The sequence below is a fragment of the Mobula hypostoma genome, chromosome 7 (genome assembly GCF_963921235.1).
Source record: "Mobula hypostoma chromosome 7, sMobHyp1.1, whole genome shotgun sequence".
NCBI lineage: Eukaryota > Metazoa > Chordata > Chondrichthyes > Myliobatiformes > Myliobatidae > Mobula > Mobula hypostoma.
Window position 1 is genome coordinate 164,183,829 of NC_086103.1, and position 14,592 is coordinate 164,198,420.

At 44.3% G+C, this 14,592-nt stretch overlaps 1 protein-coding gene across 1 annotated transcript in view; it reads left to right on the forward strand.

Moving 5' to 3' along the window:
* Positions 1 to 14,592, forward strand: part of cnga3a (cyclic nucleotide gated channel subunit alpha 3a) — a 55,919-nt gene that overhangs the window by 11,865 nt on the left and 29,462 nt on the right. Inside the window, exons 2-4 of the mRNA XM_063052930.1 lie at positions 3,600 to 3,739; positions 10,374 to 10,490; positions 12,768 to 12,947. Of these exons, the coding sequence (XP_062909000.1) occupies positions 3,639 to 3,739; positions 10,374 to 10,490; positions 12,768 to 12,947 (398 nt within the window). The 5' untranslated portion in view covers positions 3,600 to 3,638. The remainder of the gene's footprint in view (positions 1 to 3,599; positions 3,740 to 10,373; positions 10,491 to 12,767; positions 12,948 to 14,592) is intronic.

The following is a 14,592-nucleotide window of genomic DNA, read 5'->3' on the forward strand; positions in this document are numbered from 1 at the left end:
CGCACTAACCGCTGCTCTACATTGGCACCCATTCTGATCTGGTCAGCAGTTTTGCAAATGAATAAAAGAAAAGGTACAGGAGCAGGAACAGCCCCTTGTGCCATCTCTGCCATTGACAAGAATAAAGCTAATCTGCCCGTTGGCCTCAGATCTACATTTCTGCTTGATCGCTATAATCCTTGGTTCCTCTATAATCCAAAAAATCCAGCTCAGCATTGGTTATATTTAAACACTCAGCAACATAGCTCTCTTTCTAAGATCATTTCAGAGATTCGCAACCTTATTAGAGGAGAAAGCCCTTATAATCTCAGTGTTAAATGAGTAATCACTTATCGTGACGCCTGTGCTCACCAGTTTTAGATTCCCTATCATAGGAATTCTCCCAACATCTACCCTGCTTCATCCCATCAGGATCTTGCGTGTTTCGATAAGATCATCTCTCATCCTTCTGAACTGCTAATAGTATGGACCATCATTTGGAAGTATATTGTTCAGTATTTCTCCAAAGATTAACAAGCAATGTCTCAACACACACAAAAGGCTGGAGGGATTCAGCAGGTCAGGCAGCATCTGTGGTGGGAACTAAGCAGTCGATGTTTCAGGCTGAGAGCCTTCATCGGGAATGGACCAGGGCAGAAGGGACAGGGAGGAGCACAAGCTGACAGGTAAGGTGGGTGGGTGATGAAAAGGAAAAGGAATGATATGAAAATCTGGGAGTTTATAGGTGGAAGATGTAAATGGATAAAGAAGAAGGAATCTGATAGGAGAGGATAGCAGACCATGGAGTAGAGGGAAGGAGATGGAGAACCAGGGTGTATGTAATGAGCAGGTTTTGAAGATGGGGAAGGGGGTGAAGGACCAAGGGAGCAAGGGAAATGGGGAAGGGGGTGATTAAAAATAGTAAAACCAAGGGAAGTAAAACCTAAAGTTGGAGAAATGGATGTTGATGCCTGGATGAATGGTGCAGAACTCTGATCCTATAACTTCACAGCTACACTGCATTGTTACCAGCTCCTATGTCACATGGTCCAAGAGCTGGCTGCTTTGAACTTATGCTTATTGGCTCCCTGCTGCTCTGGTGCCATCCCCTGATTGTGGCTCCAGGGAAGCTCCAGGCTGAAACTGGCTACATATATTTATTAAATAGTTCAGAATAGTAGTGCAAAAACAGAAATAATAGAAGAGTGAGGTAGTGTTCATGGGTTCAATGGCCATTTAGAAATTTGATGGATATTGGTGTTTATTGGTGTTTAACGCTTATTGGTGTTTAGAAGAATGAGTGGGGGGCATCTCATTGAAACCCTTCGAATATTGAAAGGCCTAGATAGACTGGGTGTGGAAAGGATGTTTTTTATGGTGCGGGGGGGGGGGTGGTCTAGGACCAGAGGGCACAGCCTCAGAATAGAGGGCTATCCATTTAGAACAGAGGTGAGGAAAAATTTCTTAGTCAGAGGAAGGTGAATCTGTGGGATTCATTGCAGCAGGTGGCTATGCGGGCCTAGTCACTGGGTATATTTAAGGCAGAGGTTGAAAGTTCTTGATTAATCAGAGCATCAAAGGTTATGGGGTGAAGGCAGGAGAATGGGGTCGAGAGGGATAATAAATCAGCCGTGATGGAAGGGCAGAGCAGGATTGATTGGCCGACTGATCTAAATGTGCTCCTATGCCTAATGGCTTAGGCCGAGATGGCGCTGGGTGATCATGGCCTCAATACTCCTGCAGTTGGTCTTTACAAGTATTTCAGTGTGAGGCACCTGTTCACACCAGGTAATTCCCAGGACGCGCTGGAGGCAGCTTATGTGGAAGCGCTCCAAGTACTTGATGTGACGGCTGTAGGTCACGCAAGCTTCACAGCTATAAAGGAGGGTGGTGACACAGACCGCTTGGTATACGGCGACCTTTGCGGAGGGTCGAAGGCTCCTGTTCTGAAAGACTCTACGCTGAAATCTCCCAAAGGCAGCTGGTGCCTGTTTAATGCGGCTCTGGATGTCGTTGTCAATGCCGCTATCCTCAGAGAGAATGCTCCCCAGATATTTGAAAGATGGCACTACTGACAGCTTTTCATCACCAACAGTGAAAGCTGCAGTGGCTGGGGCACGTGATATGGATGCCCCCATGTCGGCTACCCCGCAGAGTGTCATACGGCCAGCTACATCATGGTCGACGCTCAGCTGGAGGGCCGAAGAAGCGCTGTAAGGATCAGATGAAGAATGCTTTAAGGAAGTGCAAGATCAGACCTGAGGACCTGGAGGAGGTTGCTGCTGACCGTACCACTTGGTGACAGCTGTGTAGGGACCGGGTTCATATTCTGGAGATGGAAAGAACAACCAGGAGAAATGCAGCCATGATTACCACCACTACCACCACATATCTCACCTGCAATAGAGCATATGGGTCCAGGATAGGACTGTATAGTCATCAAAGATCTCACTGTTAAAGGAGTGGACGTTGTCATCGGATTTCGATGGACAACCAAAGAAGAAGAAGAGGCCAAGATATTCCATTATTGAGCTTTGGAAATCATACACTGAGGAGCTGTAATAAATTGGTAAATTGGTTGATTATTGTCACATGTACTGAGGTACAGTGAAAATCTTTGTTTTGCTGCCCATCTGTGTTTAACAATTTTATTACATCAGTACCACGAGGTAGTACTAGGGATGAGCAATAATCGAGTGCAGAAAGTTGTGTTACAGTTACAGAAAATGTGTAGTGCAGGCAAACAAAAGAACATGATGAGTAATTCTTAAAGTCTTAGAATTTAGATTTAAAGGAGTAGAACGATTATAGTAAAAGTAGTGAATAGATCTGCAGAACACTGCTTGCAGTGAGTCATCGCGCTGTGGCACCATCAGATCTCAGCCTGCAGTAGTGGATAAGATGGGCAGGATTTCAAATGCGCCTGCAGCTATACCCAATCTGCAGTTGTGCTGACTGCCTGGATCATTGTCAGAGGAGGCTGCCTCAACGTAAGAACAGCTGGGGTGGGGGGCGGGGGGTTGCACTGGGGCACTACATTGGAAACCCCTGTAGATTAACATGTGGCTAGTCGAAAGATAAGACAAATGGAACTGTGTCAGATTGTTTATCTTCAAATAGGAAAAGCTCGTTGGAATAGCTGCTGGTGGCCAACTGGAAGATCTGCTCCCACATCATTTTAACCTCTCTGTTAAACCATTGCTAATGAGTTACATAAAGAACTCTGTCATTGATTATAGGTCAGATTTTGTGTCTGCAAGCTCTGGATATCCTGTTGTGAGGGTTCACCAGTAGCGCCATTTTATTGAAATGTTACTTTATTAATGCTAAGCTTTTATGTTCTTTAATTATTATTTTGCCAGATCTATGAAGTCATTAGGATACTGAAAGAGGCCATTAGGTTTATTGAAAACATATCCATTCCTGCTGGGGATACAGTTGGTCCCATACTCCTGCTTTTGACCACAACCCCTCAAAGGCTTACCCCATTACTTCCTGAAATCATTGCTGGTTTCTGCTTCCACAGCTGCCTTAGGCAGAGGATCCGCTAATATCTTTTAAAAAACTGAAATTGTCTTCTTTACTTTAGGTTTTTTTAAACACATTCATCTCTTCTTTAGCAGGTACCGATTAAACTTGTGCAATAGGATCTGTCAGACATGGCTACAGTTAGCACACAGCGGTCGTATCTGCCCCTTCACAGACTCTCGGTCAGAAACAACGATGAAGATCTGGAAAGGATAGAAAATGGCAGCAGCAGGTATAGAAATCCTTTTGGACCACTATCATTCAGTTTATTCCTGCTACACATGGAAGGGAAATTTCCTACTAACAGTTTATACAGCCTGTACTCAATGTATCCCACTGATATGATCTCCTTCTTTAGACAGTCAGAAATGTAACTTCTCAGTGCCGTGCCCAGGGTTAATTATGCAATAACATTTCTGTGAAATTCCTTTGGCCAAAGCAGTATCAATTCCTGCTGCATAACTAAATAAATCAAAGTACATTTGGAAACTATGAGACTGCAGCAAGATGTTTGCAATTGCTTTAGGGGAAATATGGTAGCTATTTTCAGCTCTTCTAGGAAAGACATGCGATAATTTCTCCAATCATATGACTGTAAGTGCAACCCTGTGCTTTAGTAATGTGACTGTTACTAAATTAACCAGTTGGTTTCAGATTGGATTTCAACCAGGGAGGTTGGAAGTAGGAAGGTTGTTAGAAACGTGCAGGCAACCACAAGCCTTAGTCCCCTATTCTGCACAGTTATGGTTGGTGTTCGGTCATTTGATTTAATCTCAGAGAATGTATACAGTATACAAACAGAAATCCTTGCCCTTTACAGACATCCAGAAAACAGAGAGAAAGAAACCCAAAGAATGAATGACAGGAAAAGCCTCCCCTCCACCCTCCCACACACAAGCAGCAACATCAACCCTCCCCGTCCCCTCTCTTGTTCAAGCAAAGGCGTCAGCCTCCCCCCACCACCCTCCATGCAAGCAAAAGCGGGCCCCCAAAGATCGTGATCAGTAGACCATCAAAGTCTACTGTCCATCCTTACACTTCAAAATCTCAACAGCCCTCTCTGTCGCTATCGAGGGAGAGAGAGAGATATCGCTTCTGCCTCAGCGAGTGGGGAGGCTAGCAGCTCGCCGTTTCAACGTTACAGTCTGCAGCGTCACTTATTTCCAGTTCCCCTGACTCGAGAATCAAACCCTCCCTCACCATTGAGAGCACCGTCTCGATGCTTTGATCTCCCGTAACGCTTCAGTCAGCGACATTGGCAAGGGATCAATTTGTCCACAGGGCCACACAAGGCCGCAGCCCGAAGCTGCACATTTTCTAAGCCACTCTGAAGATCCCAAAACGCTAGTTGCTTGGTGAGTTCTGAAGAGCAGGAACCCACCGTTCGTGAAGAACCGAGTTTGAGTGCAGCTATTGATCATGGACTCCGACTGGACCCCAGCCACTTTGACAATGTAAAAACAGGTACAAGAACAGGAGATTTAAGCTGTTTCACGGATGAACTCGGAGAAGTCACCCCGATCTGCAAAAACTTCCAGCACCATCTTTAGCTTCTTCTACTCCACTTTGATGCAAGTCTTGTTGAATATCTGTGGAGGAAGAGCTTCTGGTAGCTGGATTTACTGCCACCAAACATGGTGATCATTCCTATAGTTCTGATTGAAAAGCTCCAGAACTTGGGCCTCCGTACCTCCCTCTGCAACTGGATCTTCGATTTCCTAACCGGCAGACCTAAATCTGTGCGGATTAGAAATAACGATAAGACCACAAAACCATAAGATACAGGAACAGAATTAGGCTATCTGGCCCATTGAGTTTTCTCTACCATTTCATCATGGCTGATCCAATTTTCCTTTCAGCCCCAATCTCCTGCCTTCTCCCTGTATCCCTCCTGTCTTGACCAATCAAGAATCTATCAACCTCTGCCTTAAATATACATAAAGACTTGGCCTCCACAGCTGCCTGTGGCAAAGAATCCCACAAATTCACCACTCTCTTGCTAAGGAAACTCCTCCTCATCTCTGTTCTAAAAGGATGCCCTCCACTCTGAGGCTGTGTCCTCTGGTCTTAGACTTGCCCACCATAGGAGACATCCTCTCCACATCAACCCTATCAAGGCCTTTCACCATTCAATAGTTTTCAATAAGGTCACCCTTCATAACATCTCCACCTCACTGACGATCAACACTGGTGCACCTCAGGGATATTCGCTTAGCCCACTGCCCTGCTCTGTACACCCATGACTGTGTGGCTTGGCACAGCTCAAACGCAATTTGTAAATTTGCTGACGAGACAACTATTGTTGGCAGAACTTCAGATGGTGACGAGAAGGCGTACAGATGTGAGATAGATCAGCTAGCTGAGTGGTGTTGTAGTAACAACCTTGAACTCAACGTCAGTAAAAGACTGATTGTGGACTTCAGAAAGGGTAATTTGAGGGAGCATACACCAGTCCTCAAAAGGAGCAGAAGTGGAAAAAATGAGCAAATTCAAGTTCCTGGGGGTCAACATCTCTGAGGATCTATTCTGGGCCCAACATACTAATGCAGCTACAAAGAAGGCACAACAGTTGCTATGTTTCATTTGGAGTTTGAGGAGATTTGGTATCTCACCAAAGACACTCACTAGTTTCTGCAGATGTACCGTGGAGAGCATTCTAACTAGCTGCAACAACGTCTGGTATGGGGGGAGGTGGTGCTGATGCATGGGATCAAAATAAGCTGCAATGTGTTGCAAACTTAGTCAGCTCCATCACGGGCATTAGCCTCCGTAGTATCCAGGACATCCTCAAGGAGCGATGCCTCACAAAGAGGGCATCCAGCACCCAGGTCATGGCTTGTTCTCATTGCTACCATTAGGAAGAAGGTACAGAAGCCTAAAGACACACACTCAATGATTCAGGAACAGCTTCTTCCCCTCTGCCATCCAATTTCTGAATGGACATTGAACCCAAGAACACTACCTCTCTACTTTTTATTTCTATTTTTGCACTACTTATTAATTTAACTATGTAATATATATACTTACTGCAACTCACATTTTTTTATTATGATGTATTGCATTGCACTGTTGCCGTAAAGACAACAAATTTCACGACATACGCTGGTGATATCAAACCTGATTCTGAGCAAAATAACTAATACCACTTTTTGGAATCTCTACGATTACTTGATTTTTTCTCCTCCTCCAACTGAAATCTGGACATGTTTTCACAACACTTAATCAAGATTGCTTAATTTTACAAGACTGATCCCCACAGGCTTGTCCATCATCCTATTTAATCCAGAAGTTCAAATGACTATCAGGCCCATATTCTTGCACTGAGAGTGCTTTACTCCCACTAGTAGGACTGACAGTTGTAGCATTGCTGTTACACAATTAACCCAAAGGAAATTGTTCATGTCAAAGTGCAGTCCCAACTCGAATTTGTTTATTGGTTGCCGAAAGCAACAGAAGTATTTGGAATGTTTTATCTTCAACCTCAGCACCTGGTATGAAGATAAGACAGACAGGTGTGCTGCTTGTGGTGAGAAGGGAACACTTCAACATATTTTGAGTGCATGCAGGGTCAATCTTTCCAGAACTTGGAGACATAACAACATTCTCAAAGTTGTAACAGAAGTGGTTGAGCAGAGAGTACTGCAGCACAACTTATCTCATGCCCCATGTCGCACAGAACATCGCATATCATTTGTGAAAGAAGGCTCCAAGTCAAGGGTGTACAGCGCAGGCTCACGATCTAGCATACTTTCTTCAGCCAATGATTGGTGTGTCAAGGCTGACCTGGACGGGAAAGGCAGTTTCCCAGAGCAAATAGCTTTCACAACATTGCATCCAGACATAATTGTATGGTCTGACACCGGTAGAGAAGTGGTTATTGGTGAACTCACAGTCCCCTGGGAAGACAACATCGATGAAGCCCATGAGTGCAAGTTAATCAAGTATGCAGAGTTAAGATCAGAGTGCAGAGACAGAGGGTGGAAGGTCTTATGCTATCCATTCGAAGTAGGCTGCCGTGGGTTTATTGCTTTCACTCTCCAGAAGTGTCTGTGTGATCTTGGCTTCACTAGAAGAGAGATCAAATCAACCAGCAGGGCTGTAGCTGAGGCAGCAGAGAAAGGATCATCATGGGTGTGGACCAAGTATGTCCAGAGGGGCAGATAGTCAGACAGTGTATATATATCTTGCAAACCCTTCAGTAGTTGCATAGACACCTGAAGAGCAGACTATCTGTTGGATGGAAGTGACCAACAACTCTGATAGAGGCAGATGCCAAGTTTTTAAGCTCACCAGTGGGAGGTGGTGCTTTAGCACTGCTGGCCCACTGCCTCGAGGGAGTCTTGATCATAAGCGGGCTGAAACTCCTGAAGACAGGTGGCAGATCAACTGATGATCCCACTGATGATAGCACAGAACAGTTAACATCTTAGTCAACATGTATTTTGTAACACTGAGAGTACTTTACTCCCACTAGTAGGATTGACAGTTGTAGCATTGCTGTTATACAATTAACCCAAAGGAAATTGTTCAAGTCAAAGTGCAGTCCCAACTCGAATTTGTTTATTGGTTGCCAAAAGCAACAGAGGTATTGGGATGTTTTATTCAAGATTGTTTTTTTTTTGTCTTTTAATTTTCATATAATTAAGAGCTTTTCATCATAATAAAGGTGTAGCAAACTCAATGTCTGGTGTCACCCACTAGTTAGTATAGCTCTCCTCGCCTCACAAATACATCTTCCTATAATCACTTGACTCCATTTGTGCCATCTTTTTCAATTGCTTACGTAAGCTCACTGCCCCTACTGTGGGATAGGCTGCTGACAGCAGCTTGCCAGCGTTCTCTATCCTGGGCCAGTCCTTCAAGTTATTCCCAGGTGCAGCCTATCTTCAAAGATCCTTCCTCTCCCAGGAGTATGGTGTTTGGAGCTTCTGATGGTGTTTCTGTAGCTCAGGCTTTTTACGGGATGGGGTTGCTGGCCCTGTGCCCAACCCTCCTCCTCCCACAGCCAGGCTTGAGACCGTTCGTGGTAGAGTTATCATCTTCAACGTCTTACTATTATTCTGTTTATTTATTAACATGTGGGTGTGAAAGATCTGCTTGGCTTCCTGTGGTTTCAATTGATGTTCTTTACTTTCTGAGCTCTGACACAATGAACAGTTTAACTAGATTTATGTCTTCTTCAGTTCACAAGGACTGTAATGATGATGCCAAAAGCAGACCCTTCAGCCCATCTAGTTCATCCTTTCGTGGAACTGAACATAGCCATTATGCATTCTGCCATTAAGACTTTCCTTTGTAAGTCTTTTCCAAACCCTTGCACTGTCCATGTAAATTAAATTGCTGGATGTTAAATAAATTGTTTCAATATTTGCATAAGCAATGCTTTCTTTTCAGTGTGTATGGCCCAAATTTCCATAATCAATCGCTTCACGCTGTTTCTTTATGAGTGTCTAAAGTGTGTGAAATTACATTGAGGTATTTTCACTTCATTGACTATTTTCATCTCAGTGCAGCGTCTTTTGCTACACTTTGCATTTTTTTAAAGAACCTTACCTGAACTGTGGTGATGTGGTCTTTAGTAAAATCCAACAATTATGCAAAGCAACACACGGAAGAAACTCAGCAAGTCAGACAGCAACTAAGGAAAAGAGTTAACAGTTGACGTTTTGGCCCAAGACCCCCTTTTTCAGGACTGAGAAGGAAGGTGTAAAATGCCAGAGTAAAAAGGTGGAGGGAGAGGAAAGAGGCTAGCCAGAAGGTGATGCGTGAAGGCAGATGAGTGGGAAAGGTCAAAGGCTGGAGGTGAAGGAATCTGATAGGAGAGGAGAGTGGACAATAAGAGAAAGGGAAGGAGGAGGGTACCCAGGCGGAAGTAAAAGGCAGCTGAGAAGGAGTGAAAGGTCAGAGTGAGGAATAAAGGAAGTGGAGAGGGTGGAATTTGTTCACCGAAAGAGGAAATCAATGTTCATGCCATCAGGTTAGAGGGTACCCAGATGGAATATAAGGTGTTGCTCCTCCATCTTGAGGGTGGGCTCACCTTGGCACAAGAGGAGGCCATGGATTGACACATCGCCACGGGAATGGGAATCAGAATTAAAATATTTGGCCACTGAGAAGAATCGCTTGTGGCAGAAGGTACAGAGGTGCTCAACGAAGCGGTCCCTGGATTTATAATAGGTCTCACCAATGGCCGCATCGGGAGCACCAAACACGATAGATTCAGCAGATTTGCTGGTGAAGTGTTGCCTCACCTGGAAGGACGTTTGGGGCCCTGAATGGAAATGAGGGAGGAGGTGTATAGGCAGGTATAGGCTGCTTGCAGGGATAAGTGCCAAGAGGGAGATTAGTGGGGCGAGATGAATGGACTAGGGAATCGGGAGGGAGTAATCCCCGTGGAAAGCGGGAGAGGGAGTTAAAGATTTGTTTAGTGGTAGGAACCCTTTGGAGATGCAGAAGTTGTGAAGGATAATATATGGGATGTGGAGGCTGATGGGCTGCTAGGTAAGGACAAGAGGGACTCTACCAGTGAGATGATGGGAAATATAGGAGATGCGGGTGAGGGCAGCATCAATGGTACAGGGAGGGTAACCCCGTTCTTTAAAGAAGGGGAACATCTCATGTCCTGGAATGGAACACTGCAGCGGAGGTGAAGAAACCGAGAAAAGGGAGTAGCGTTTTTACAGGAGGTAGGTTGGGAAGAGTTATAGTCGAGATAACCATGGGAATCAGTAGGTTTGTAAAAGAAGTCGGTTGGCAGTTTGACTCCAAAGATGGAGACAGAGATCGAGAAAGGGGAGGGAGGTATCATCAGTTTTGTGGGTGATTTCCTAAACCATGATCTTTATTTTTCATTGTATTTTGCTAAGGACCCACTCGTCGTGTGAAGACTCGTCTTCTGAGCTTCAGGCAGTGACATCTGCAGAACCTAAAGACCAGCATGAATCCCGGCGGAGTTCTTTCACAGGCAATGGAGCTTTTGCCAGGTATCATTGACATCTCCACACATTGCTCTTCCCAGCTTAATTTCTCAGCCTGGAATTATTTGGTACTTTGAGTGCAGTAGAAAGATTTTGCTGTGCATAATTGGACAAAGCATCAGAATATCTACCTGAAATCTAATATTCTCTATGATTGGCATTTGATCTCCTGTCATCCTTAAAGTAATCAATGAGTGAGAGATGTCTTGATTGAACCATAAGATTCTGAAGGGGTCTTGATGAGGTAGATGTGGATAAGATGCGTCCGGTGCTCCCGATGTGGCCTTCTATATATTGGCGAGACCCGATGCAGACTGGGAGATCGTTTCGCTGAACACCTATGCTCTGTCCATCAGAGAAAGCAGGATCTCCCAGTGGCCACACATTTTAATTCCACGTCCCATTCCCATTCTGATATGTCTATCCACGGCCTCCTCTACTGTAAAGATGAAGCCACACTCAGGTTGGAGGAACAACACCTTATATTCTGTCTGGGTAGCCTCCAACCTGATGGCATGAACATTGACTTTCAAACTTCCACTAATGCCCCACCTTCCCCTCGTACCCCATCCATTATTTATTTATATACACACATTCTTTTTCTCTATCTCCTTTTTCCCCCTCTGTCCCTCTCACTATACCCCTTGCCCATTCTCTGGGATTTTCCCCCCTCCCCCTTTTCTTTCTCCCTGGGCCTCCTGTCCCATGATCTTCTCATATCCCTTTTGCCAATCAACTGTCCAGCTCTTGGCTCCATCCCTCCCCCTTCTGTCTTCTCCTATCATTTTGGATCTCCCCCTCCTCCTCCCACTTTCAAATCTCTTACTAGCTCTTCTTTCAGTTAGTCCTGACGAAGGGTCTTGGCCCGAAACGTCGACTATACCTCTTCCTAGAGATGCTGCCTGGCCTGCTGCATTCACCAGCAACTTTGATGTGTGTTGCTTGAATTCCCAGCATCTGCAGAATTCCTTGTGTTTGTGGAGAAGATGTTTGCTTTTGTGGGAGAGCTGAGAATTAAGGTCACTGCTTTTAAAAAAGAGAGAATTCCAAAGCAATGGATGATCTCCAGTACATTTTATGTCTGTCAGAGAATTCAAAGTTCAAAGTACAAAGTAAATTTTATTATCAAAGTACATTTATGTCACCATATATAGCCCTAAGATTTATTTTCCTGTGGGCATACTCAGGAAATCTATAGCATAGTAACTATAACAGGATCAATGAAAGATCAACGAGAGTGTAGAAGACAACAAATTGTGCAAATGCCAATATAAATAAATAGCAGTAAATAATGAGAACATGAAATAACAAAATAAAGAGTCCTTAAAGTGAGATCATTGATTGTGAGAACACCTCAATGGATAGACAAGTAAGTGTAGTTAACCCCTTTGTTCAAAAGCCTAATGGTTGTGGGGTAATAACTCCTATTGAACCTGGTAGTGAGAGTCCTGAGGTTCTTGTGCCTTTTACCTGATGGCAACAGCAGGAAAAGAGCATGGCCTGGGTGGTGAGGATCTCTGATGATGAACGCTGCTTTCCTATGCCAGCATTTCATGTAGATGTGCTCAGTGGTTGGGAAATGATAATGCAGAATTGAGTGGCCATAGCTGACTGCGAAGGAGTCACAGAGTACTACAGCACAGAAACAGACCCTTCATCCCATCTATCCATGCCGAACCGTTACTCTGCCTAGTCCCATCGACCGGCACCCGGATCATCGCTCTCTATGCCCCTCCCATTCATCTACCTATCCAAATTTCTCTTAAGTGTTGGAATTGAACCTGCATCCACCACTTCTGCTGGCAGCTCATTCCACACTCTCACCACCCTCTGAGTGAAGAAGTTCTCCCTCAGGTACTCCTTAAATATTTCAGCTTTCAAAGATCAAAGTATATTTATTATCAAAGTATGTACATATTCATCTCCTGAAAGACAGCCACAAAACAAAGAAACCCAAAAGAACCCACTAAAAACAGTCCATCAAACACCCAATGTGCAGAGAAAAAAAAGCATGCAAACAATAAGCACAAGCAAATAGCGTCTTGAACTGAAGTCCACAAAGACCATCCGTTCACAGGCCCTTAGTTCAGCGCAGAGCCAACTAAACGTCTCGGAGCAGTGAGCTGAACTGGCTCATCCCTCACCTTGGGCCCCCATACCCTAACCTTTTCACCCTTAACCTATGGCCTCTAGTTCAAGTCTCACCCAACCTCAGCGGAAAAAGCCTGCTTGCATTTACCCTATCCATACACCTCATGATTTTGTATCATTCTCTTATTCCAGGTTAACTAATTTCATCATTGTGCTGAGGAACTGGGCCACTCAGCAAATCCACGACGAAGACCAAAGACCAGATTCATTCTTGGAGCGCTTTCGGGGACCAGAGATAAAGGATGTATCAAGCCAGGAGAGTAACACGCAGTCTGCTGCAGGCGATCCTGAGCACCAAGGCAGGAGCAAGAAGTAGGTTCTACTGCTCTGCACAAGAGCTGGCTAAGATAACCCCAGTGTCTCTCCAGAACATAGTGTGGCTTTCAAACCAAGACTCAAACTAAATGAAGCAATTGCAAGTCCACATATTTCCTAGCCCTGACCTTAATGGCACCCTAGCTTTGACAGAAATCAGTCTCCAGAGAGAGAGAGAGACAACTGATGTATTTTAGATTGGTATTAGTAACCCAGTTTCATGCCTTCTCGTTGTAGCAGTGTGGAATGCACTTAGCAGTGGGGGTGTAACCCATTTCACTTCCTTGTTTATAGATGGTTCCTATTCCACCTCCAGAGTCATTGCAACGTTTTCTGCTTATATCTTATTCCAGTAGAGTTTTGCATTTCTCGTTTATTGACGTTTATTACATCAATGGATGACTTGCTGCCAGACCTTATTAATAATAAATAAAAAATAAATTTAAATTTATCGACATGAATGCAGGAACGGAAGATTTTTATAGTCGGGTTAGTTGACTGAAAGCAAAAAGTTCAAATGGGAAATGAGGTCTCCTCTGCCACTTATGGCTCCAAGCAGTAAGATCAAATCTGGTATTCAAGGGCAAAGGTATGGTGTATTTATATGCCTTTCTATCGATGTGGAAAGTAAGTTGTCATATACAGTATATCTGCTAGTAGCACTGCTGACTGTAATCTCTATGTTTTGCACACTTTGCAATACAAATGCTAAAAGCCTGAAGTGCCATTGTAACATTTCATCTTCTTCATCAGACTCTGATGGAAGCAAAGTCTTTGCCAAATGAAGGCGAGCTGGCAGCCAACAACATGTTTACCACTCGAGTTTTATAGTTAAGCATTTGGGCAAGCGATTACAAAGAATAAGACCATAGGGCCATTAGTCATAGGAGCGTAATTAGGCCATTCAGTCCATCGAGTCTGCTCCACCATTTCATCACGGTTGTTTTAATGTCCCTCGCAATCCCATTTTCCTGCCTTCTCCCCATAACCTTTGGCACCCTTACTAATTAAGAACATATCAACTTCCACTTTAAATATGCCCGTTGACTTAGCCTCCTCGGCAGTCTGTGACAGTGAATTCGACCCCCTCTGGCTAGAGAAACTCCTCCTCTTCTCTGTCCTAAAGGGACGTCCTTGTATTCTGAGCTGTGCCCCTTAGTCCTAGATTCAAGCACTATTGGAAACATCCTCTACACATTTACCCTTTCTACACCTTGAAATATTTGATAGGTTTCAATAAGATCCCCCCCTCATTCTTCTAAATTCCAGCAAGTACCAGCTCAGAGCCATCAAAAGCTCTTTATGTGTTAACCCTTTCATTCCCAGAATCATTCTTGTGAACCTCCTCTGGACCCTCTCCAAAGCCAGCACATCCTTTCTCAGACAAGAGGCCCAGAGCTGCTCAGAAAACTCCGTGCAGCCTGACCAATGCCTTATAAGGCCTCAACATTGCATCCTTGCATATATATTCCAGTCCTCTCTAAACGAATGCTAACATTGCATTTGTCCTCCTTAATACCGATTTAACCTAAAAGCTAAGATTTATGGAATCCTGCACTAGGATTCCCAAGTCCCTTTGCATCTCTGATTTCCGAATTCACTCCCCATTTAGAAAATAGTCTACCCCTTTATTCATTTTGCA